The 25871-nt window shown below is 41.0% G+C and overlaps 1 protein-coding gene across 1 annotated transcript; it reads left to right on the top strand.

Moving 5' to 3' along the window:
- Positions 1–782: 782 nt before the first annotated feature.
- Positions 783–25314, top strand: jakmip1 (janus kinase and microtubule interacting protein 1). The gene is made up of 24 exons (XM_061725386.1): positions 783–1114; positions 8080–8377; positions 9963–10295; positions 10757–10918; positions 12656–12868; positions 13455–13568; positions 13777–13923; positions 14173–14343; positions 14733–14792; positions 15888–16016; positions 16210–16338; positions 16422–16505; positions 17410–17472; positions 18046–18144; positions 20813–20914; positions 21005–21058; positions 21151–21216; positions 21337–21405; positions 21612–21689; positions 22532–22741; positions 23674–23739; positions 23917–23993; positions 24096–24652; positions 25142–25314. The coding sequence occupies exons 2-22, from the start codon at positions 8222–8224 to the stop codon at positions 23965–23967; spliced, it is 2556 nt and encodes an 851-aa protein (XP_061581370.1). The 5' UTR covers positions 783–1114; positions 8080–8221; the 3' UTR covers positions 23968–23993; positions 24096–24652; positions 25142–25314.
- Positions 25315–25871: the final 557 nt, after the last annotated feature.

Here is a 25871-nt window from a genome sequence, read left to right as displayed (position 1 = left end):
CTTCTTTAGCTTGAAACATTTTTTGAATGTTTTCAGGCAGTGCATTATTTCTTGCTTTGAACATTATTATTGCTGTTCTAATTTTCACTAGGTCCACAAATTTCAAAGTCTGTAATTTAAGAAATAGAGGATTGGTGTGATCGAGATACCCAGCATGATTTATTATCCTTACTGCTCTTTTTTGCAATGTGCATATCCTTTGTAAGGTGCTCTTGTAAGTATTACCCCAGATTTCAACACAATATATCAGATATGGTAATATGAGTGCATATAATGGATGGATGTTGTTGTTGTTGTTAAATTGATTTTATTGTTGTTGCACCAGTTAAGCCTCTTGCAAAAGAGATTCAATCTAAAGGGATTTTCCTGGTAAAATAAAGGTTAATAAAAAAAAAAACAAATAAAAAAAAGACCGCATTACTGTTACAAGAATTCAGAAATAAATACCTGTGGCGTCTTTATACCTAAATGTCTGACATAAAGGTATAATGACAAAAACGAGACTAAGAACACAATATCTCTAGTTGTCTTTATGGGTCGGTTTCCCCACGCGTGGTGACGCACATCTACTCTCCCGCACCGGCTGCGTGTCCACGCTCCCGCCGGCGCGGTGTCATCCTTGAACACGCAGTCAGGTGTCGCGCTTCTATCACGCCGTAGCTGGCAACGCCCTCCCGGCTTTTTTTCTTCCTCTTTTTTTTTTTTATTCTCACGCTCACGTCGACACGGCCATAAAGCCTTTTATTTATTTATTTCACAACTGTGGGTGAAATGCATAGGAGCGGAAGACGTGTGTGTGTGTGTGGGCGTGAACAGGGGAGGAGAAGTAGTGGAGCTGCTGCTGTTGCTGCTTCAGCTGGAGGAGCATGTTAGAGCCGGGGACACTGCTGCTCCCGCCGGCGTGGGAACTCTGGGAAGACGTGTGACGGGACTGAAAGTGAAAATAATAATATTTTTTAAGAAAAAAGTTGTAGACATTCGTCTTGAAAAGCCCCTGAAGTGAATTAAACCCGCTCTCCTCCCCGGAGCGCAGCCTCCCTTCCTGGATGTGAAGCAGACACGGCCACCGCCTGGGAGACACTAGTGATAACCGGGCGAGGACCTCCTTTTTCAGGTGAGTTATACCTCTCTCTGTGTGTGTGTGCTTGGGCAACTTATGCAGACTTAATTTTCTTTTTTTTTTTTTTTACTGACACACGCTGTTAGCTATTTTGAAACACATCCGATGTCCGGGTTTCATCATCGGTGCGGTAATAATGGGCTTGATCATCGCTGCTACCCGAGCCTCTTGTGGACCCGCTGAATTATTTAAATCATGTGATTTCATGCTGAATCTCTGAGACATCTCTGGCCGACTCTGCCAGCCAGCTAGAGGCGAAGCATGAAGCCCGACGACAGCTTATTAACGAGGCTTCCTCCCTTTATCCTCCTGTCCGGTGCAAGACAGAGCGATGCTGGAATATTGCCTCGTTCCATTTACCTCGGAAATCGGAACTGGGAACTGGGAAGGGCAGCCTTCTTGGAATGGTAACTCGGGGGTGGTGAAGCTTCTCCCACTTTCCCAGTAGGAAATCCCACTTCGAGGGGCGTTCCAGTTGAAAATTCCGACTGGGAACTGGGAAATTCCGACTTCCGAGGACAAATGGAACGCAGCATATGAGCTGCTCCGTGTGAGTCGATACCGTATAGCCTGATTTATGGTTCTGCGTTAAATCGACGCAGAGTACGGTCCGCGTCGCCGCGTACCCTACGGCGTAGGCTCTGCGTCGTTGTAACGCAGCACCATAAATCAACCTTATGTCAGTGCCTTGCATCCAAACGTCAACTCTAAGATAGAGACTGTTGCTGGAGGATGCTGCAGCAGCAGCCTCACATGTCAACGCGGGGTGTGGTTGGCAAGCCGGACAAACAGGCTGCTCTCTCTCTCTAGCCCCCCCCCTACCATTTAATCAGCTATTTGACAACCCATTAGAGGGCTGGCCACATTGCATGAAGCCATTGCAGTATCCGCCGGCGTGTATTGCTTTAGCAGCCTCTCCGTGCACGATGTGTGTCCGTCTGTCCACTGTGTTTGTGCAGGGACACTGACATAACAGCTTTACTGTTGTATCAGGAGGATCCGGAGGCTTGTAAACCTGCCCCGGCGGACAGCCAACATGTGTTGCACACTTCAGTTTGATCAAAGGCTGGGCTGCATGCTGTGGTGATGATGGTGTGTGCTAACTGTTAACTGAGCCTAGGTCAGCCAGAGCTTTGATTAAAAAAACAAGAAGAAGTAACACACATGAGGGATCACAGTTTATTTATGATTATTTAATATTTCATGTCAGCTTGAAAACCTGTCTGCTCTGTGACCTATAATGCTGCAGGTTCTGCCCTGTTTTCTTCTCATCCTGCCTTTCTCCTGTCTGCATTGTCAAACATAATTTGCATGACTTATTCATTCATAATCCTACCTCCTCCTCCATATTCCTGCTATCCTCAGCTCCATGTTCTGAGGAACGGGCTGCATCAGAATAATCCAGTGAACTTTACCCCATATGACCATTTGGCCCCCTACTACACCTTTGTAATAACTGTTGCATGGCTATACTGCGTAGTTTATTATCAATGCACTGTCCTCTCTTTCTGAAAGGTTGTGGAGATTATTGCTCAGATGCACCCATGCATGCTAAAGCTACATGCACATAAACACACTCCAGCTTTGAATGGCAAAAATTACTATAACAATACAAAATAGGAGCCTGAACCATAAAACTAACTTTACATTGCAAGTGTGAAAGACTGAAATCTAGAGAGATACTTCTTGCTCATCTGTTTGGGTTGACTAGTTATTGGGGTCAGTTACTTGTAGTCACTCTGTTAGCATAGTAGTTTTTAGGTCACATGCTTCACTAGTGTTGCTCTTGGCTACATTAGCCAGCCTCAAAAAGCCATCCTTAGGGTGTCTTTAAGTCTCTAGACTGCTGATTGTGTTAAGGGTCTGCACTGTGGCCAGTTCTGTCCTGATACTCTGCTGATGTGAATGCAATAATAAGGCGTGTCTACATGGGAGCCTTAACATTACTACAAGTGTGCAATCAACAAGAGTATGGAAACATGCAGATATACACGTGTATTCCATTATTTACCTTTTAACCAGAGAAGTGAGGAATCTTTGAGCCATTTATTGGGCCCTGTGGTGTACTGATGAATAGTTAAAGTTTCTAAGATGGGTTTAAAGACACCAAATAATGTATTGCTGGAGATTTCTTTCTTAGAGTATACAGAGCACTGCTTGCAATCCCGGAAAGGTGATGCCAGACAACCTGTATGTTCCACGCAGAAAATACTAGCAGCCAATCCTAACTGCTTGTGGTTTACAGTTTAAGAGGTATTTGAGAGATTGCTGTGAGAAAGAGACAGAATGAGAAGCTTGATATATTCTGTTTATTGATTTAATGACACCAAACCAGATTGAGTTTGTCTTGGTATATTCCCCAAAGACAAGAAACTGCATCGGGAAAGAGTACCATTTTCTTTGGACTCTTCTGGTATTTTCGAAAAGCTGCTCTCTTTAAAAATACCAGAACTGACACAGGTCTCCAGTATTTATTTATTTTTGGACAGCTGCTTTGAAAACCTCCAAACTAATCATGCAAACTTACACTGTCACAAACATTTATAGGGACACTGAAGGAGGAGCAACTATCTTGTTTTATACTTAACAAAATGTATGTGCTTTTGAATCTGACCTTGCAAAGTTTTAGTTTTAGTTTAGTTTTAGTTTAGTTTAGTTTATTTCGGTCATGACATCACTAAAAAAAAGAATAAAAATGACAACAAGAAAACTAATACACTGTTCAAAGAAAACATTACCAAAAATCTCCAACATACAAATACCATCTAGACCGAAAAAGGTGTAGGCTGAAGCAAAGCTTATTATTTGCCTACCCTCAAAAAGATTAATCAAAGTAATGAAATGAAAGCAAGAAGTAAGAGAAAAGACTGACAGTAAAACAAATTGCCTCCATGAGGATAACAAAATTTCCTCAAGAAATAAAAAAAGATAAAAATAAAGGTGCATTCTACATGTTACCTTCATCCTTAAAAACTCTAATCAAATCACTAATTAAATAAATACCCAACTCAACATAGCAAGCATCACCACTCATTAATTTGATATAAAGAAATCATCCTTCTTTTCAATGTTTTTTTAAATAAGGTTAAGGTTCTACATAATTTCAAATCCCTATCTAATTTATTCCATACATCCACCGCTGCCACTGTAGTGCTTATGCATTTGTGTACCACTAGTCCACTGAAACATAAAGTGTAGTGAGGAGAGACTCGTCACTGACCTGCTAAATAGGCAGTGAGTTTATTAAAATGAGATGTGGGCAGAGAATGGAAGAGTGGAAGAGTTTGCAAGTAACCTTGTATTGAATTGTTGATTGCAGTTTGGGGAAAAAATTAGAGAGAGGAAACAAGCAGACAGTTTGATGAGACTGTTGGGACTGTGTTACAGTACTGTGCTGCAAACTTGCAGAAAAACAGAGTTATCTGTGTGATGGTCGGCAGACAGACTTGTTTTTTCTTGCAAGGACTAAAGGCTTTAAAGGATAAACAGTTTCCAGCTGTTGAAGCATGTTACTTTACTTGTTTTAAAAATATCAGAGATCTTTCTCTACATTACAAAATGTTACTGCTAAGAAATTAACTTTAAAACATCTAGTATTTGAACTCATGTCTTCAAAATTAAGGGTTGAACTCCCACATCTCAGTGCTGCTTTAACACGGAGCAAGTAGGGATTTCATTTGTGTCTGTCATAGCTTATTCATCCGGATTTTTGGATCATGATTTCATTTGAATTGGCCAGTTACAAGCTGAAGCTTTGATTATGTCTTACCTAAACTTTTCTTATTTGTATTTGTGTCCTACTTGTATTGATGTCAATCGATCATTTTATAGTGCTGACTCTTGAGTGATCTCAAGGTCAGAGTCTGTTTCTCAAGCAGTGGTTTTCATCATTCTGACACTCAGAAGCTGCAGAATTTCATCATTACTTCTTTCTTGGTGTTGCAATAAGCGTAGGATCCCAGTGCTATATTAAATGAATTTAACCAGTTCTTGAAGGGGCTTTTTAAAAAATCTTTAAAATCTTTTAAAAAAAATCTATGATTCCATTTATACAACCTGCAAACAAAGGACTTGATTGATTTCATGAGTCATAGTGATTGTTGTTCAGTTTGGAACGTGGGATTTTGTCAGCTATTTATGGGTGACAAGTGAAGATAAAACATGAACTGCACGTTTTGTCTGCTGTCAGGTTTACTTCCACTCTCCAGTACAATATAAGCATGACTGTACTTGAAGCACATGAGGTGGTTTGAAGTCGGTAACCTGTACTGACTTTTGTTGGTTCTTGAAGCATTAAAGGCGCTTGTTAGCTCCACAGTACCCCTATAAAAGTTTCCAGTCTCCCATATAACATTCCTGGTTTTCAATGAACTGCAAACCTTGAGATTTAGCACCTGGCTGCCATCTTGGAAACACGTGGCTCTGTGATAATATTGTTGGAACTGCTGATGTTATTTATTTATTTTTCTTATTTTCTCAAACCCATTTACACCACTGAGGGATTTGTGTAGCAGCACCAACAGTTTATTTCCAGAAAATCTGCATTTGTTTAGCTGGTGGAACCTCATACAAATAAAAATGATTGGCCAACATCCATCCGACCAGAAGAGCATAGTAGCATGGATGTTGTAAAGATAAGCATCCACTACTCCTTACACACAGATGAAAACATCTACAAAACCAGACGTCATGCCTTTCAGCCATTTCAGTCGGAGTACACCTGGTCTCTGGTAATGACAGACAAGCAAAAACATGCTAAAAATGGCATCATGGCTGAAAGTGTACACAAAATCATACAATTCACTTGCACATGCTTGCAAGTCAAGTCTGAGCTACTGTAAATGAAGACATGTTTGTTCATATTGTGAATGAGCGATGAGGGTTTCTGGTGCCTTTGTGAATATGTGCCAGCTGTGTCTGTCCCTGGTTGTTGAGTTTAAGGCTCAGAGAATGTGTGTTTGTGTCCGTCCTCTCAGTGTATGAATGATTTCTCTCTCTGCCTCTCTCTTCTGTCTCCGCAAATGAGCGATAGATTAGTAACATCTCCGGCAAGTGGGGGTGGAGAGACGAAGAGAGCTTTGGGAATGTAAGAGGAAAGAGGAGGAGATTGTTGGCGCTAGTAGAGATCTGCATTATTTTTTGACTTCAGTACTGCCTCTCTCATGATCTTGATTCTCCATCTTTTCCGTATTTTCACTGGTTCCCACACTGCACTGCACAAAGAGCTTCCTTGCTCACCAGTAAGAGTACATTTCTCAGCCAACCTCAGCATTGAGATGGGGCAAGTTCATAAAACGGTGTGTGCTTGTTTTTGAATTATTCAGATGTACATTATTGATACAATTCATTAACGGAGCATTTCGTTTCTACGGTTAGATTTTTCTTTCCCAGCGTCCTTTGCTTTGAGAAGATGAGTTTTTGCGAGCAAGGGTTGCCTTGGTAACACTTTCTGCCATCTGTATATGTTGTAAAAATGTGTGTGTAGAAAAAGATGCAAGTGTCTGTGGTCTGAAAGCTTTAGCTCTTTCATCGTTTCATCATTTATTTAACAGTTGGCAGGAAAAATGGAAGGTCACTGGGTTACGATATAGTCCTGGAAGAGATTACAAGAGTCCTCTTTCATGTGTGTTATTGCAGTAACACTTGTACAACAAAATGTGTAATAGGCGCTTCTGCCTTCAGCTGGTAAAAACAGCCAGAGATGTTTGCTAGTCATTGAATTAAATCATTCTCTAATTTCCTGTGTCTCTTGGTAACCAGTTTTAGTCAAAGCAAATAACAGCTAAATATTTAGATTTTTTTTCTTTCTAAAGACACCAAACATAATCTTGTTAGTCTCTCAGACTGAAGAGATATCATGATTCGCTTAGCCAGAAAAATAATACCAGTGGTTAATCTCTCAGTATGTGGTACTCTAAATGTTTAGAAAAGGATAAGGCGAGACAAATCAGGCAAAGACAAGGGGAATAAAAAACATTTAAAATGTCTTTTACTCAGATGTTTTGAGTCCATATTAGGGTATACTGAATTTTAATGCTATGTCATTGCTTTCAACACACCAAACATGAAAGAAGGTTTAATGAACTAGTTGATTCACTATCTCTCCAGGCGAAAGTCACTGATCTAACATTTTATGTTAGAGCTTTGTTTTTTCAATTTGAGTGATCAAACAGAATAGTCATGTTTCCTTGTGTTGTGGCACTGCCATTAAAGTACCCATTTTTAATTGAAATTTTGCTTTCAATGGTGAAAATCAACATCTATATGTTGTGGGAAATATATTCATTTTAAATCAAAAAAGCAGAACAAACAATACTGTGTATTTTACTAAACTGCATCAATTTGTAATATGTCTTCTGTGATGCTGCATGTACACACACATGCATTGTGCAAAACACAAGTGCATAAACAAAAAAGAGGCAATGGGAGGAAGTCTCAATGATGCAATGGATTTTAAAATAGTAAACATATTTCCCTGGGACTCCATCAGGCTGTCAGTGTTCAGGGAATTTCCACTAAAATTCTTAAGACGTGAAGAAGTAGATCATAAGTGTATTTTGAACAGGATTAAATTGCAGACGTTCTCTACAGAGGATTGTCAAAAGCTTTCAAACTGAAGGATTTATTGTCTACAGACGAAGATGCAGGGTTCACAGTTTCTACTGACAAGGGAACAAAACAATGGTGGCCAGACACATTTTCACGCTCTATGGACCTACTGAGTGCAGCACAGGGACTGGAATAGGATAATGATAAATGTCTCCTGTGTATATAAGGAGAATGGACTCAGAGCAGAGTGTAAATGTTCATCCTAAAATAGTCTCTTTTCACAGGCTGTGGTGCGTCATGTGGTTTAGGCCCAGAGTGTTTTACAGAGTAGTTTTGTGTAACCCAGTTTTCTAACACTGACTCACCCTGTTTCCATCTTTGTTTTCTGCTTGTCTGTCCCTCTCAAACAGAAAGTCTCAGCAACCTCTGGCAACGATGTAGACGTGATGGTGATGCAGAGCCTTGCAGGGAGGAGGAGCAGCAGCTGACTGTCTCCCCCAATTCACCACACCCTGCACTCTATGTCTGTCCTGATAGGGCAGCTGGAGTGCAATGTCATCAACCACACCCCTGTCGACCCAACCCTTTAAGAAGGGGAGGAAGCAGGAGAAATCCGAGGTGATGGCTGATACAGCACAGGCCACTAACGAAGAACTCCGAAGCAAAGTCATGGATGTTCAGATCGAGCTGCAGCAAGAACGTGGGAAGGTGAGAGGGAAGAAGAAGACGAAGAAGAGGTTGAAGGCTTCTGCCAGATACGATTATACCTGATTACAGGGACACGACCCATTAAATACAAAATACCATCACAACAGAGCACTTTTGTAGAAGTTTTACATCTGTTTTACATTTTCATCATTGCATAACACACCAATCAGACCAATCAGCATTTTTATTTATTCCTTTTCTATTAGGTGTAAGTACCCCTTTAGTTTTATTCACAGAAAATGTTGGATTCAGTTCATTTCTCCCTCGTCAGTCTGTGCACAGTTCCTTCCAGTGAGGAAAGCATCAAAAGGTTTTTGGAGTGCTTGTTAATTTATTTTCATTAAAAATAGGAAACTGGAAATACCTCATTTACATAAAGAAGTTGGTGCACCCTCCTTCTATCAGTAATTCTCGTTAACTTCACTGGAGTTTGTTTGTTCTTAATTAAATTCCTTTAACATAACTGCGAGCCAGGACAAGCTGTGGTGCAACATTCCCTGATTGGACCTTCACGCTAGATTGGCTAGAAACCATTCCACACAAAAAAGCGCGACAGCCGGCTGGGAGTTTTTCAACAGACGGATGGAAATGAATAAATATATGAATATATAAATATAAAATTGTCCCCAATCAAGAGCTTTTTCTTGGAGATCTCAGGCTTCTAGGCCAGTTTATATATTGACAAAACTGACATAACGCATCGATCAAGTATTGATACCCAGGTTATGATGTTTTAATATTCACATTCACCCAACCTCAAAAGATCCCTGGTAACAGACTGGCTTAAATCTATCTGCAGGATGCCCCACTAATAGTTGTAATAGGACTAATATCTACGCTAACAGATGTCCAATATCTATATTCACTTAAAGTCATAAAGTAACTTAGCCAAAATGTTTACCTGAAATCAGTAAAGGCTCTGAGAGAGCTGAACATGTGTGTGTACCAATGTTCTCCATCCAACTGGAATGTTTCTGACAAGAAGTTTACAAATGAAAGCTGCAAAGCTTGTAGGCTCATTCCTGGTAAGACTTCTGGCTGCCGAAAGGTCCTTTAACCCAGAACAGAGTGAAGTTTCTGCACACTTATGGAAAGTGTTTTCAACAAACATAAATAATGTGTTTTTACTGTGCAGTCATGGGACACTGCAAGGAGTGTTCTGTGGAAGGAAAATGAAGCAGGATGATTGTAATCGTACGCTCTTACGGACACACAATTTTGCTCTATTCTCATTCATCATTCGCAGTGACAGCAATGAAATGTAGTGCTTGATGGTGAAAACTACATTTAAAAAGGGATGAATTCTGCACGTCTATGAGAAACAGTTAATTTCCTCAGATTAAATTCAATTTTTTGTCTGATTGGAATATGATTTAAACACATCTGTGTGACATGTACTAAATCTGCTGCTTTCTGTGGGGAATAAACTGCCAGGACTTACAGTACAAGCGTTCAAAGAATAATTACTGCACAGCACATTATTCTGTCAAATGGATGGATGTACTTTTGATGTACTTTTGATGAGTACCGATGTACTAATACTTACTCACGAACAATGTTCTCTTCTTCCATGTTCTTTTCACAGGTCTGTAAGCTCCGTGAGCGCCTCCAGGAGCAGCGGCAGGCCCGAGAGCTTGAGCAACACAAACATGCCGTAGCGCTAACTGACCTGCGTGCTAAGCTCCATGAAGAAAAGCTGCGTGAGACAGCGACTGCCCGTGAGGCCCTGGCACGGCAGCATGAAGCCGAGTTGGCCAGGGCCATCAAGATCAAGGACACGGAGGTGCAGAGGCTCCAGGGTCTTGTAAATGCACTAAGAGACGGAGCAGCTGACAAACTCAAAAATGCTCTTCTTGGAGAAGCTCGAGAGGAGGCTAGGAAAGCTTTTGATGGAGAAAGACTGAAGTTACAACAGGAGGTACGTTGAACCTTCCATATGGCTGACAGAACGCCTATTTTGCATTTCTTTTTCATGTATTGTAACAGCTGTGAAATGTCATTTGTAATGGGTATCTTGTAAGATCAATAGATTGTGAAAACATTGTTGAGCACCAGATGTTTTCTGATAGAACTGTGGGTTGCTATTATTAAAACACTAGCGGAAAAAACCCAACCAAAAACCATATGTGAGTGTGCATGTGTGTGTCTAGATTCATATGGGACTGTATACAACTTTGTAAATTTGCTGCTGGAAAACAGGAAACAGGGTGGAAAAGCCTGTTGCCAAGCTATTGTTTCAGTGTAACCTCCCTAGACAAACAGAGCATTTACCATCAGGGCAGATTATTGACATGACCTGCTAATAAAATGATGAAACTCAGACTCTGCTCTTTTCCTGTAAATGAATATTGTCATGTTTGTGTGGGTTTGCTGTTTTAGATTCTAGAGCAGAAAACTGGCAGGAAGCAGGCTGAGGAGGCGCTGGCAACTGCCCTCCAAGCTGATAAAGCCAAAGCAGCTGACCTCCGATCAGCTTACCAACAGCACCAGGATGAGGTGCATCGCATTAAACGCGACTGTGAGAAAGACATTCGCCGTTTGGTAAGACCAGAAGACACTGGCTAGAAAACACCACAAAAACTGACATTATTACATGTGTCAAGTGTTAAGATAGTGATTAATAAATGGAAATAGTTTACAGCGTATTTAATAATGACTCCATGGTAAACCTTAGAAGTTGTGTACAGTTGTGTATCAGCTATACTGACTTTAAGAAGACTGCATGGGGATGGAGCTCATACTGTCTTTTATGTGGTGAGAAGCCCGGTACACTGGACAGACTATCAGTCTGTCACAAAGCTCGGAAATAGAGCCAGACAACCATTTATTCTCACACAACCATGCCCTGTTTAAATTCACCAGTTAAGCAAAGGTTCATGTCTTTGTGTCAGAGAAGACCCCAAACATATTCAGAGCATGCAAACTCCACCCTTAAAGGCCCAAACAGCTGAACACAATCTATTTAAACTGTATTTACTTTGGTGTGCCAGTTTGAAACTTAATATCAACACCCCTACACTAATATTTCTCAATGATGTGACATATTTCTGGTTAAAAGAAGCTATCATAGCATGTTTACTAACAATTTATTAACTATATAACTGGGAAATTGAAGTCACTTATCTAGCCCGAGAGTTCCTGAAAACAACTGTCATCACATTTAAGTCTGGTCAGTGCAAACACCCACAGACTAAACATATTCAATTCCAAAAGTTTACCGACTTTCTTAAAATAATAAAAAACTAATTTTGACTGTAGTTTTACATTGCTAAGAAGCTGCTTGAGAAAGAAAGTTCATTGTGCTCTGTTGTTCACATTACTATGAACTCTCATCACTGAAATCACAACATATGGACATGTTCTAAGAAATAAAGACTAATCTTACACTATAACTTAACCAATACATACAGACTCATGTGGGAGGTTAACTTGTCATACTCAGCAGCTGTTAATTTTACAGTTCACGTCTATCCTGACCACATTTGAATATCAGTCCTCGCACACAGACATCTGTTTTCCTCCAACGGTTTATCTCATTCCTGTTGTCTGGAGGTTAAAGGTTAATTGCTGTGGTGTCTGTTTATCTTCACTGTACAGTGCTTATCTGCAAAGAATAAAAACATGTCTACCTGTTTCAGTTAACTTTTAAACCTTTGTGTACATACAGCAAGGCCATAATAACAGGAACTATTGTTATTAAAGGAATGTTTGAGTGAGGAAACCTCAAGAATAGAGGGTAGTTGACAAATGAAGAGCAGATAGCACAGGAAATACCGGTGTTGCAGGACAAAAAACGGAGGGAAGTAAAAGTGGTAACAATGTCAGAGGGACTTTTGTGTATTCAGAGCAATAATATAGCCTCTAAAATGAATCACAGCTTCAGCACAATGTTTTAAATGTTAACTTCGAGCAGTCGCCTGTTCTGCCTTTGGCAACAATAACAAACCTCTTTTTAGACATGGAGTGCAAGGTCAACAGTGTGAAAAGTAATGTTGACAGAGAAATAATGTACTTGATGAACAGCTGTTATTCACATACACTGATGTTCAAAATGAGTAGAACAACCTGACTGTGAAAATACCTGTAATTAGTGATGTATTTGTTGGCAACGTGATCTCAGAAATATCTCCGCCCCATTTTATTATTCATAGGGAAAGATTAGTGGAAACTATCATTTATGTTGAACATGTTTTGTAATATTTAACTTGTGTTGAATGGAAAACAGCCGGTTCATTTAATTGACTCAGCTTACCCTTTTCCTGCCCGCTCCTCTTCCAGATGGATGAGTTGAAGGCAAAGGACCGGGTGGTGGGCGCTCTGGAGAGGGAGCTGGGGGCGCAGGCCGGCTACACCCAGAAGCTTCAGTTACAGAAGGAAGCTCTGGATGAGCAGCTGGGTCAGGTACGAGAGGCGGAGAGACACAACCATGGCAGCCCCAAACGAGAAGTGGTGCTTGGGATGGGAGAAAACCCGGACCTGCTCAACAACCAGGTACAACCACGTGCAAGCCTGAACAACGCACATCGCTTGGGTATAAATTAATGTTTCAATATTTATTTTGAAAGCAGGTCTTGTTTATGTTTTTATAGGATTCATTTTTTAAACACTTTATTTTGTCAGTTTTCGTAAAGAGAATGGAAACAGCAGAACTGTATTTATTTGAAGTTTAAGTATTATTATATAATACAGTGAATAAAAGAATATCTCTAGGTTGGATTGATAAAGTGGGATCCTCCAATTCTCTGAAATTTTGGAAAATCAGCAGTCACTATATTTACTTGTTTTTATTTTTTTTGCAGCTGTTATGGATACATCCCAGATGTTTAAGATTCATATTTTTTATAGATCAAGGGACGCTTAATCTGTACATTCCATTTCTATACCTTAAGACAAAGATTAACACCCTTCATTATTAAAACAAATGCTTACTGTTGTGCTCATAAACATTCATATTTGGAACTGCAAACTCATCTTTCATCCCATTTCTTCCTGTCCATGTCATTACCTGCCTGCCTGCATGAACTCCCTTTCTCAGTTTTTGTCTTCCTCCTCCTTCCCCCTTTCCCCTGCTCAACAGGAGGTGGAGGAGCGTGACATGAGGAGGTTCCAGCTGAAGATTGCAGAGCTCCATTCAGTCATTAGGAAATTGGAGGACAGAAATGCACTGCTGGCAGATGAAAGGAATGAACTAGTGAGGAAAACTCATGCTGCCATGCATATGTGTATTCATCACCGGCTCTCAACATGCATACTTTGTATAATTGTTAACTCTGTGAAATGTGTATTTAAACATCAAGCCATGGCATTGCCTCTTCTGCACAAACTGGAGATTGTGGGTCACCAAAGGTCAAGACTTAAGATTACAGTCTTTCCCCTCCCTGTTTCCTTCCTCTATTCAGCTGAAAAGGGTGCGCGAGGCAGAGAGCCAGATGAAGCCCATGTTTGAGAAAAATAAGCGTCTGTCTAAGAAAAATGATGACCTCCTGCAAACATTACAGCGCATGGAGGAAAAACTCAAGAACCTAAGTCGTGAGAATGCTGAAATGGTGAGATGAACCCTGCTTGCTCTCTGTCATGTGCAATTTGTCTTAGTGTTATGAACTAAATATAAAATCAAAGCTTAAATACTATTAGGCCATACTAAATATTTTATTTCTAGTTGGTATTTGAAAAAGGGTTTTGGTGTTTGTATTGTTTGAGTCTGTTCAAGGCTTCTATCATATAGGAAACAGGACCTCTACTGGCCATTTGAGGAAAAGCATTAAATACATATTTGTTTTTTGTCCTTTGCACAGAAGGAAAAGGCTTCCTCCTCTCGACCACCTTCTCAGCAGCAATCCACTCAGCCCCAGCTGAAGCGGCCCAGCTCCCTGACCGACCTTAGCCATGCCCACGAGGAGCAGGAGCTGGAGTTCCTTAAAATGCAGGTTGCTGAGCAACGTGGCATCATTGATGAGCTCATGCAGGTCCGGTTATTCACTCATTCTGATGGCACTTATTTTGGAGAAATTCTCCAGAAATATGGAGAAATGTATTGTTGGCCTTCTCAGTCTTTGGTTTAGAAAATAATTCACATTAAATGTCTGTTGTTCCTCTCACATACTATTTTTCTCTTAACCAGTTAACTCATCACAAGCTACTTTATTCCCAGTATGGAGGTTTATTGCCTATATTCATTTTACTACTCTAACATTTGAAGACTATTGACAAATAATAATTGATCAAATGTTGCTACAGTACATGAGCTATTACACACTGATGTCTGATCTGTCTAATTCTGTGCCCACTGAAACATGCAAACTTCTCAAATGTGGTCTTGCTCTGGGAAAATTGAAGACTGTATTCCTGTCTGTAGGAGCGTGATCGTTTGGTGCTGAGCAAGAAAACTAAAAGGAAACCCACCAAGATGCCAAAAGTAAGTATCTATGAATCAACAAATCAGCTGAGCCAGTAGTTGGCAACTAAGCAACTACCCTATCTGTGGTTGACAGAGACTTTAGTATTGCATTCAGTTGGCAGACTGTGTGTATTTGTCCCCTGAGCCCAATTAACTACAGCGGCAGCATCATGAGTATCCTCCCATTCCCAAGCTTGTTGAACACATATTTCGCTTCATTGTTGACTTATTGTCTGCATTTTTAAAAATCTGTGTTTCTTTTTATCTGAATAATTGCAGTAAACGGATAAAGATGTCTAATTAGGTGAACTGACGGTGCTGGAAAAAATAATTGCTGTGATGTGTGTACGCTAGAGTAGGCATGTTTGGGCTTATATATCATGGGACACTTTAGTGTCTGTGATGTTGCTAGGGGGAGGAGTTTGCAGTTTCATGACATATTTCCTCTCAGCTCTCCTCTTGGACTCAGTTTTTAGCTTGGACAGCAGGAACAGTTTGGCACAGTGACTTGACTTTTGGACCTGGACTTGGAAATTTGTCTGTCTTCTTGGGAATATAAAGCACATGCAGGATTCACGAGGAGGGAGATAAAACACATCTGACGGTCTTTTGCTTTTTCTTTTTTCTTCATAAGAGTAGTTTGATTCCCTACCAGAAGCTTTATTTTATGCGTTTCCAAACTGCAAATTTACAACTGTAGACCTCGATCTTTAGATTTGGGGACATTCCCTTTAAGTTAAATCTTGGTGGGTTTTTTTTTCCAAACATGAAGGAGTACATCCTCCTCATCCTCTATTTCTCCTCCTTCATCTGCCTGTGTGCTCTAGTCTGCCTATATTTCTCTGGTTGCCAGGAGATGACTTATAAACATGATGGTAAGGACTCTGGGGTTTGAACAAGATAATGATAAGAAAGGAGTAAACACATATGCAATGTCTTGATCTGGTTTGGATAAAATTAGATGGATGGATGTGAAAGTGTCTGGTTTTGACAGTTTTTTGAGAAAATGTTGATGGATAAACCACAACTGTAGTACATCACAGCGCTCTAGATTTACAGGGTAAATGTTTCTATGTGTGTAAATATTTCCTTCTGTTCTAATCCTCTCTGCAGAAGCATGTTGTGGAGACATATTTTGGATTTGATGAGGAGTCAATAGACTCTGAGACCTCTTCGCTGACCTCCTTTAACACTGACCTGACCGACCGCACACCTGCCACCCCTGAAGAAGATCTGGAAGAAGTAGGAAAGTCCTCTATCTACATTAAAAGAAACATTTATGTTCGACACTTATTACATCAGAAAAATTGCAGAATAAATTGCAAATTAAATGATGAAAAATTACATAGAAAGCTAATATTATTAGAAAGAGATGGCCTTATGATAAAGCATAAGTGAAGTGTGTTAGTGTAACTCTGTCCCTCTTGAATCACAGAGTGTTTCCCGTGAAGAGTCAGAGCTTCGTTTCCGTCAGCTGACCAGAGAGTATCAAGCTCTGCAGCGAGCCTACGCCCTCTTGCAGGAGCAGGCTGGGGGTTCTCTGGATGCTGAGAGGGAGGCCAGGGTTTGTATACACCTCATTTCCCCAAACCACATACTTTGAGCTATACAAATATACATAAAGTAATATAATGTTTCCTCCCACAGACACGTGAGCAGCTGCAAATGGAGCTGAGTAGCTCCCAGGCCAAGATTGGTGACCTGGAGAAGGTCCTGGCTGAGAGGGGGCAGGTAATAAAGACAGGGGAAGGGGAAAGGAGCTCACTGCTCCTGCTCTTGTTGGCCCTCCTGCATGTCTGTCTGGCTGTTCTGCTTCTGGGATGGCGCTATGCCGATCAAGTCTTCCGCAAAATCCTATGAGGTCACTTCATGCATGTGTGAACGCACAGCCCCGTGGCTGCATGCTTTGCTTCACCTTCTGTCCTGAGGTGGTTGGTGGTTTTTCTTTTCTTTTGTTATTTATCACAGGAAACATGTTGATTTTTGTCAGATCTGAATAGATGAAGAGTAAAGATGTCATTTTAGCTAATGAGATATTTAATGTAATTTTAAGTGGATTTGATAAGAGAAAATAAAAGCTTTGGCTGTCTTGGATAAACTAAGTAGAGGAAAACAGTAAGCGCCTAAATTATTTATATAATGAGATTTATATAATGAGTTACCCTGGGAAAACAAAGGAGAAAATCACACTGACTTCATATCAGCTGTCCGTCTTTAATTTGTTGGAACATGTTTGTTTCTTTGCATGTTGCATGTTCAACCATTGCTTGATCCTGCACTGTTATTCTGATTCTCTTTTCTCTGTGTTTCATATCAGATTGCCTTCTGGTCCTTTTGTTACTGTGAACTTGTGCATGAGTTCAACTCTTTTGCCTCTGTCAGTGTAATGGTCTTTATTTGCATGGATCAATAAACTTGCACTTATTGGCACTACTTTTTTCTGTGTTTTTTTTTTTTTTGTTTTTGTCTGTTATATTTGCATGTGACATTTAAAATTATTTGAGAGGTGTGATTTTGACTTGGCAAGCTGCTTTGTTGACAGCATTGCTTAGTACACCCTGTCACTGGGGATCCTTCCCCTCTGGCTGCTTCCATCATCACTTCTTGCTGATGTTGTGTTTGGTTGTTATGGCAGGATTCAAAGTGGGTGGAGGAGAAGCAATACTTGATCAGAACCAACCAGGAACTGCACGAGAAGGTAAATTGGATGGCCTTTATTCACTCACTCACGTATTCTGTGCCAGCTAGAGCTATTTTCTTCACTTGTGGTACACTTTTAATCATGATTCGACAGTTGTGCCTTTTTAGTTTGCTAATTTTGATAACCAGTTTTTCTCTCTTTTTGCTCAGTGTTTTTTTTTTTTTTTTTTTAAATCCAAACAATAATAAACTTTCAAACTTCACTGGCTGATATAGTAGCTAAAATTCTGCAAGTGTCTAAGCAAGAATATATATGCAGAAGTCTGTGATAATTTGCAATCGTTCATTCCAGTTTAAGGTGTGGCACTAATCGTGTCTATGGACAAAACTGTATTTAAATTGAGAATCCAATCTTAAGTTAAACCCTTTTTTAATATCTGACATACTATTTTGGTGCAGGCCATAATGCACTACCAGTAATTAAGCCTCTGTTAATGGACAGTGAAGTTAAGAAGCTCTTACACATCCATCTATTAATCTCTTCCTCTCTCAATAAACTTGGATGTGAAAGATCTTAACTTTTGGATACCATACCGATGAAGTAACATGTCTGGGGTGTTTGTGTGTGTAGATGTGTGCTTTCCAACAGGCGGAGTTGCGTCTGCAGGCCGAGGTTCAGGACGCTCGGGACCAGAATGAGCTGCTGGAATTTAGGGTGCTGGAGTTGGAAGTAAGGGACTGTACCAACACCAAACTGTCGCCAGGAAGCAACAACAACAACAGTCTCAGCTCCAGGCGCAAAACCTATATACAATGACGACCATTAAACAGACATGTGTTTTTCATATACACACATACAGTTCCTCCCTGTTCCTCAATATTTCCATCTGTTTGTGCTGGTCTTGCATGGCAGCTGTGTGCATATCCCTTCACTGAACTGGATAAAACATGTTTTTTTTTTTATAAACAAATGTGTGAAGATGAATATAATTTTTAAATAAACATATTTAAGTTCACCATCCATTTTTAAACTTTGTTCATTTTTGTCTGTCATTTTTTTGCATGCATCTCCCACGATTTGTTGTGTTTTTGATAGTATACAAAGGAAAATTGAAGAACATAATTATTAAAGTATTATAAGGCATGTAATTGAAGGAGTAGCATAATAGATTGAAGTAAATATAGTTACATCACCACATCAGTTGATACCCACTTTGTTTGTTTTTGTTGTTGTTTTTTTGTGTTCCAGTTGTATCTTTATGTAGGAAAATGGCAGCTCACATTCTTAGGTAGCATGAGTCCTTGCCTGTTTGTCCCTTTTGAAATATTTGGGTTCTCATCTCCCTCGTTTTGGCAGATCCTGACCACTATTTTCAGTTTCATGTAAGTACATCCTCACTCACTCCCATTTAATTTTGAGCACACATTTCCATTCACTGTCAATCATCTGAACTCTTACACTAGTCACCACCCCCATCCGTCCATCCATCTGCCAACTTTTGCTCATCCACGATTGATTCAAGTGGGCAACAGTCCAAACAAAGAGGCCCAGACCTCCCTCTTTACTCCCACCTCTTCTAGCTCCTCTGGGGGAATATCAAACCATTCCCAAGTAAACTAAGAGATATAATCCCACTGGTGTCTCCTGGGTTGGCCACAGGGCCTCCTGGTCAGACGTACCTGAAACACCTTGCTAGGCGTCCATGAGGCATCCCAAGCAGATGCTCAAACCAAACTCAACAAATCTCAGAACATAAATGGCTCAGTAAAGCTTTGCCTTTCCTCTCATCTTCCCCACAACAGACCAGTCTGCAGAACTGCAGATGCTGCTTTGGTCTGCATGTTGATCTACAGCACCATTCTTCCCTCACTCAGGTACAAACCTGAGATATTTAAATTCCTCCACTTGAAGGAGCATCTCATTCCAGACTCGTAGATGGCGTTCCACCCTTTTCTGAATAAGAGCTATGGTCTCAGATTCTCATCCCTTGCTGCTTCACACCAGATCGCTCCAGCGAGAGCTGAAGATCACAGCTTGATGATGCCAACAGGACTGCACCATCTACCAAAAGCAGTATTGCAATCCTGATGTCACCAAACTGGGCCCCCTTGTGCTCCTTGGCTGTGCCTAGAAAAAGTTATGATCAGAATTGGTGACAAAGTGCAGCCGTGATGAGTCAACTCTCACTGGGAAAGAACCTGACTTTCAACCGGCAAACCAAACTCTCACCCAGTACTCCATACTCCCAGGGCACCTTAACAAAACAAAAAAACAAAAAACCCATAGGGGCATAGTTAAATACCTTCTCCAAGTCCACAAAATACACGTGGACTGGTTGGGCAAATTGCCATGCCCCCTCTCTGACTAGCAAGGACATAGAGCTGGTCCATTGTTCCACAGCCTGGGAAGAGCCGTCCACTATCCAAAGACAGTGTAAAGAATACTTTAAATTGACCTCAACAGTGACCCACCCTCACTCACAGTGTCGGGGGAACACTGCTTTCGCTGCCTCAGCAGCCAGAATATTCCTGGGGCCGATAGAAAGTTGCTTTCTACAGCCTCACTGCTCCTCCCATACCTGGGATTTTGCCTCAGGGACTGCCAAGGCTGCAGCCCACTTGACCTGTGGGTATCTCTCGATAGGACCCCCCTCTAAATCCTGACAGCCTGTCTCACTCGAGTTTGAGAGAGACGACAGCCTTGTGGCTGCAGCTTTGGTTGGCTCCCTCAACAGTGAAGCGTGGAACATACTGTAGCCCGTTCAGACTCAGTGTCCTCCTCCTCCCCTGTACCAGCCAGATGCACCAAGCAAACCCTTACTATATGTTGGAGGTTACCTGTTCTGTTTGTACCATCTGATCCAACTTGCCAGTTGAGCTCTTTTCTTTACCAGAGTGGCCTGAACACATGGCTTTAAATCAAATGGCAAAATTATAAAAATGATCATCGAAATTTAACCAAGGATTTTCTGATCCTTACGTGTCCTTATGCACATACCAGGGTGTGCACAGAAGCACTGACGTTTCCCAGCAGAAAAACAGAGTTCCCGCTAGAAGGGTCTTCCAGCATGAACTCCAAGGATTTGGACTACAAGTCTGGGAACTGCCCATGCTTGCTGTATGTTGAGGTGAACCTGCTGTATCTGTCCATACCTCTCAACCTTACGCACAAGCTGAGGTTCCTTCCCCACCAGAGAGGTGACATTCCCATGATCCAGTTTCCGTAACTGGGGGTCAGCAGGCTGATGCCCATGTCCACAGCTGGTACCCATCCGACTCATATGGCCCCTCTTATAGGTGGCGGGCACAGGAAGGTCTCCACCTTTAGTGTTTCAGAGTGCATTACTGTAAGATTTATCTGGATATGTTCAGTATTAACATGATGTGTGTTCCTGTAGGAGAGGGAGCGCAGATCTCCTGCCTTCAGTCTCCACATGTCTACATTTGCTGAGAACAGTAGCTGTGCCCTGCAGAGCTACTGTCACCAGGAAGGTGTCAAGGTAAAAAGACCACAATAAAAATATGACTACTTACTTTAAGGAGCATTTACATAATACCAAGGTGATGTTCTGCTTTTCACATTCGTGCAGGATGTAATCATCCCAGAGCTGATGAAGAAACTGGACATTCTGGGTGATAATGGGGTGGGTTTGCTCACACTGTTGGATTAATATAGTTAATATATACGGTATTTAGTCAAACCATGTCTGATGACTGCACTTGATTCTTCCTGTAGAATCTCAGGAATGAGGAGCAGGTGGCAGTGATCCAGGCAGGGACAGTGATTTCACTCTGTGAAAAGGTAACCAAAAGGCCCTCTGGCACATTGCACAAAGACGTTCTTGTTACTACTATAACTAATTCATGAATATGAATTTGAGAAAGTTTGAATCAATCCTCTCATCTCTCTGTTCCTGCACAGTGGTTGAAGCAGATTGATAGTACCGAGGCTGCCCTCACGCAGAAAATGATTGACCTGGAAAATGACAAAGTGAGAAAAGAGTACAGAAGAACTTTCTTTGAGATTGTTCAGCTGTTACCACATTCAAAATAATTATCTGATAAATTATCCCAGCACCACAAATGAAGTGTGATTTTTGAGTTACGAACACAAAGAATCTTTTTTGGATTTTAGGCTTGCTATTTTGACTTTAAAACCTTTGTAATTTACTCCACTTTTATTGCATCTTTTTGTAGGAACTGTTCAGCAAGCAGAAGGGATTCCTTGAGGAGGAGTTGGATTACAGGAAGCAGGCCTTGGATCAGGCCTACATGGTATGAAGCTTGGAGCATTATTATAGAGTGTGGTTCTAACTGCAGTACTTTTCATATTAAAGATAGCTGAACTTGCATATGAGTTGAGGGCTGCGTGAGAGGCATAATGGCTCATGACAAATGATTTAAGGAATGCAGGGACACAACATTGTCATTCCAGCATGCCATACAAACCTTTCAGATGGCATTAATTATCATGAATGCACATGTTCCATCAGGGTAATCTTTTCTCACATTGTGTTGGGATACTGCATCTTTTACAATTCAAGTCAAAGTTATTGCCAGTGAGCTGAGCCACTGAGCTGGCAGGGATATTTGCCTGCGTGTTTATGACCAGATCCTCGGGAAGTTGAAGTTGAATTTCTTAAGAAAATGGATTTGATAAGATTTTAATTTCTATATGTATTAGCGTCAGAAAGTTATATCATAACTGAGAGCAGAATTTACAGTTAGGGTAATATCCATACAATTCTAACCAGTTTATTTGGTCAGTTTAGATGTTTGCCTGTGTTTTAAAGTTTCACTTGATATTGTCTTGGACAAATCTTGGCGTTTACATGGTATTTGCTCCATCACCATGACACGGTGAAGCATCCCGGTGTTGTCACTGATAAAACTGATAAAACGGCTGCCATGTAAAGTTCAAGCCTAACTAGTAGCCAATATTAAGTGAAACAGTGTTCACCATATTTGCCACGGTCACAGTAGTGTGTGTTTGTGTGCATTTGTGTATCTGTCTGTGTGCGTGCCTGTGCCTGCCTGTGTGTGTCTTTCTGCATGTGCATGTGCATGCCCGCGTGTGTGTCCTACCTGTGTGGGTGTAAATGTGGCTGGCTGTGCAGAGGATCGAGGAGCTGGAGGCCACGCTGTATAGCGCTCTGCAGCAGGAGCAGCCGGCATGCCAGGCGGTGGCCGAGTCGCTGACAGACAGGCAGAGGGAGGAGCTGAGGCTCGCTGTGGACAAGCTGCGGCGTCAGATTCTCCGGCAGAGCCGGCAGTTTGACACTCAGATCTTACAGGAGCGCATGGAGCTCCTACAGCAGGCCCAGCAGGTAAGGCTCAAGACAAACCCGTTCAGGTTGTTGAGTCCTGCCCGTCCTCAGTTTGACCCTTGGTAACTGCCCGACGCTTCTGACCCCCACCAGACATCTGGTGCTATGAAAAAGATGCAGTATCCCTTTGTGTGCTCCCTGTAACTCTGTTTGTAAGTGCAAATGTAGAGGAGGAGGGTGATGAGAAGGTGAGAAATGGCAGATGACATTTTGTGTGTGTGTGTGTGTGTGTGTGTGTGTGTGTGTGTGTGTGTGTGTGTGTGTGTGTGTGTGTGTGTGTGTGTGTGTGTGTGTGTGTGTGTGTGTGTGTGTGTGTGATTCACTTTTATCCGAGTACCCCTGCTCCTTCAGTATGTTTCCACACAAGCCGTACTCTTAGATGTATTACAACCATGCCTGTGCACTTGTTATTCATCGACTACATCAACAACCACAACTTCATGACTAACTTGTTAAACTCAGTAACATCTAACCTCAGAGCAATACAAACTCTTAATACATCATAAATCACAATACTAACTGTCAAATGATGTCCAAGCAAACTATTCACAGAGCTTCAACTACAGAGTAGCCCGTAAACCCACGATAAACATATGTGTATCTGAAATTATTTTAACATTTGACGAAAATACATTTGTAAACATAATTTCTGTCCCGTTGTGTAGAAGTAATGTGTAGTTTTTATAACTCAGTAAAGACAAAGCTTAGTCTTAAAGTCGCCAAGTCCCATCCTTTGTTAACAGTTAAGTTTGTTCTGTTGCCATGGTTGCATACTCCTCCAAATGGCTGTCATGGAGACAGAGGGCATAATGGGAGGACAGCAGATTAATGGAATACAGGACTAAAGTGGTTTTATAAACTGTTGATCAAACAAAAACTGCTCTGTTTTATAACATATTTTGACAACTCATCATTTGTGTTTTTTGTTGCAGAGAATTAGAGAGCTGGAGGACAGGATTGACTTGCAAAAGAGACAAATAAAGGAAATAGAAGAGAAGGTACAAACTCAAATTTTCTTTGATTCTTTCTTTCATGTCAGCATGAGCAAATGTATAAAGAATTTATAATTGTTTACATCTGCTGTGCTCATTTCTTGTGCTGTTGTACTAATTTAACAACTTATTTTCTTCTCTTTCCTTTGCCACCTGCCAATGAAACCCTTTGTATTCCTTTAGTTTTTGTTCCTCTTTTTGTTTTTCTCTTTAGCATTTATTCTTTGGCCTTAATGAAAAAGATTGCAGACCCAAATCAGGTAGAACTTGTTTTTGTTGTATTTAACACAATTACAGTGCTTATAATAACTTATTGATAACAAAATGAAGACAATAATATAGGAACCTTTTTGTTTTCTTAGGTGTTAAGGTGCTATGGAGACAAACGAGGATGAAACAAAACTTGTTTTTTTATGCATTTGTAGACAGTTCACAAAACCATATGGCCTTTTTTGATAATCACGCACTTTTGCAAATGACACTTACCTGGAATGCAAACATATTTGAAAATATAATAAATAACCCTATATACCTGAGATTAAAGTGAGATTTATTTATAATTACTATGTACTATAGTGGTCTTCGAACATGGAACGTAAAGCTACAATGTGAGAAGCAAACACAGATTTACTGAGGGAAAACTCTTAATCCGAAGATTTTACTAAAGAGGACAAAAGCTGCAGCCTCAGCTGAACGGAGGCCCAGTGGAAAAATCAAAAGCTGGAGGGAGAAGAGTGAAAGCAAAGGGCTGCACGAGGGGGTAAACAGGATGAGTGCCAACTGGATGTGGAGGATTCTGGCAAAGTCGAATGTCTGTGGTGTTTCTAAGGAAACCGCACTGCAATGAGTCCACAGGCCAGAGGCTGAACTTGTTGCACTGAGTGCACGAAACTACAATCAGTGGAAACTCAAAGGGCAGGTCAGTTTATAATTTTACCTTTTAGATTTAGTCATTTAACATTACAGCTTTCAAAATACAATAATCTGGTTTTCTGGAATGGAATTTGTTGTAAATCAAGACAAAATTTGGTTTTGTCCATAATTATGTATTAGTTAAACTGTCTTTTTGCCAGACTTAAAGTATAGGTTACATTTTTTTATGTTAACATTAACAGCATTGTTAAATGGAAATGAGTGAAGATTTATTTAAAAGCTGCCATGAAAACACTCTGGAAGGGATGCTTTATACAGAGTGGTTAAGGTTGGAGGAGGAGGATTAGGAGGTTGGGTAACCTGAGTGATACCTCTGTTCGACAACTTGCCTTCAAGCTGTTGACGTGGTGAATAATAGATGACTTCATTTTAAGTGTATTCTTTTTTTTCTGTATTTCTGTATCTGTTTGTTCAGTGTGACAGTACAGTCATTGGAAAATGTTTTCAGGTTTCCCTTTGCTCTTTTTTGTTTCAGTGGATACGGGCTGATCGGTGGAGAATGCCAACTCTTCAGCAGACACAACGGGTTACAAAAGCAGTTTGGTTACCATGGTAACAGACTCTACAGACACTGACCCGGGCCTGTGGGTTCTGTATAACAGAGTAAAGATCCTGGAGGAGAAAGCATAATCAGCCATCCAGTCCGACGGCCACCTGAGGAACCGGTGAGAGCATTAGTGAGGGGATCCAGTGACACACACATATACACACACCTGCTACTATATACTCACTTTTGGCCAAGGTGATATCAGGTATCACACACACACACACACACACACACACACACACACACACACACACACACACACACACACACACACACACACACACACACACACACACACACAACTGACTGCACTGTACACTTGCATGTGAGCACACTGTTTGCAGGAGAAACTACCATCCTCTTCAACTGAATTTCAAATCAGTGGAAGTACTTACATTTGCTGAGATCCAAATTTGTTGGAAGATATCAAGATGATCTGACGGGAGTTTGTTTTATTGCCCTCCTGCGCTAGGATCCGAGAGCTGGAGAGATCTGGACGAGGCCTGCTGGTACAGAGAGATCAGGAAGCCTCTGCCTCCCAGGTCCCCAGCATGCAGCATTCCCAGAGGCTGGACCAAAGACTCCACATGCTGAGGGATGAGGTCAGAACAATGGTGAGTGTCTCTAAAAACACCATGCCAAACAAAATCCCAGTTCT

The sequence above is a fragment of the Cololabis saira genome, chromosome 7 (assembly GCF_033807715.1).
Source record: "Cololabis saira isolate AMF1-May2022 chromosome 7, fColSai1.1, whole genome shotgun sequence".
NCBI lineage: Eukaryota > Metazoa > Chordata > Actinopteri > Beloniformes > Belonidae > Cololabis > Cololabis saira.
The sequence above is the reverse complement of the archived record's forward strand: the minus strand, read 5'-3'. Positions and strand labels throughout refer to the sequence as shown.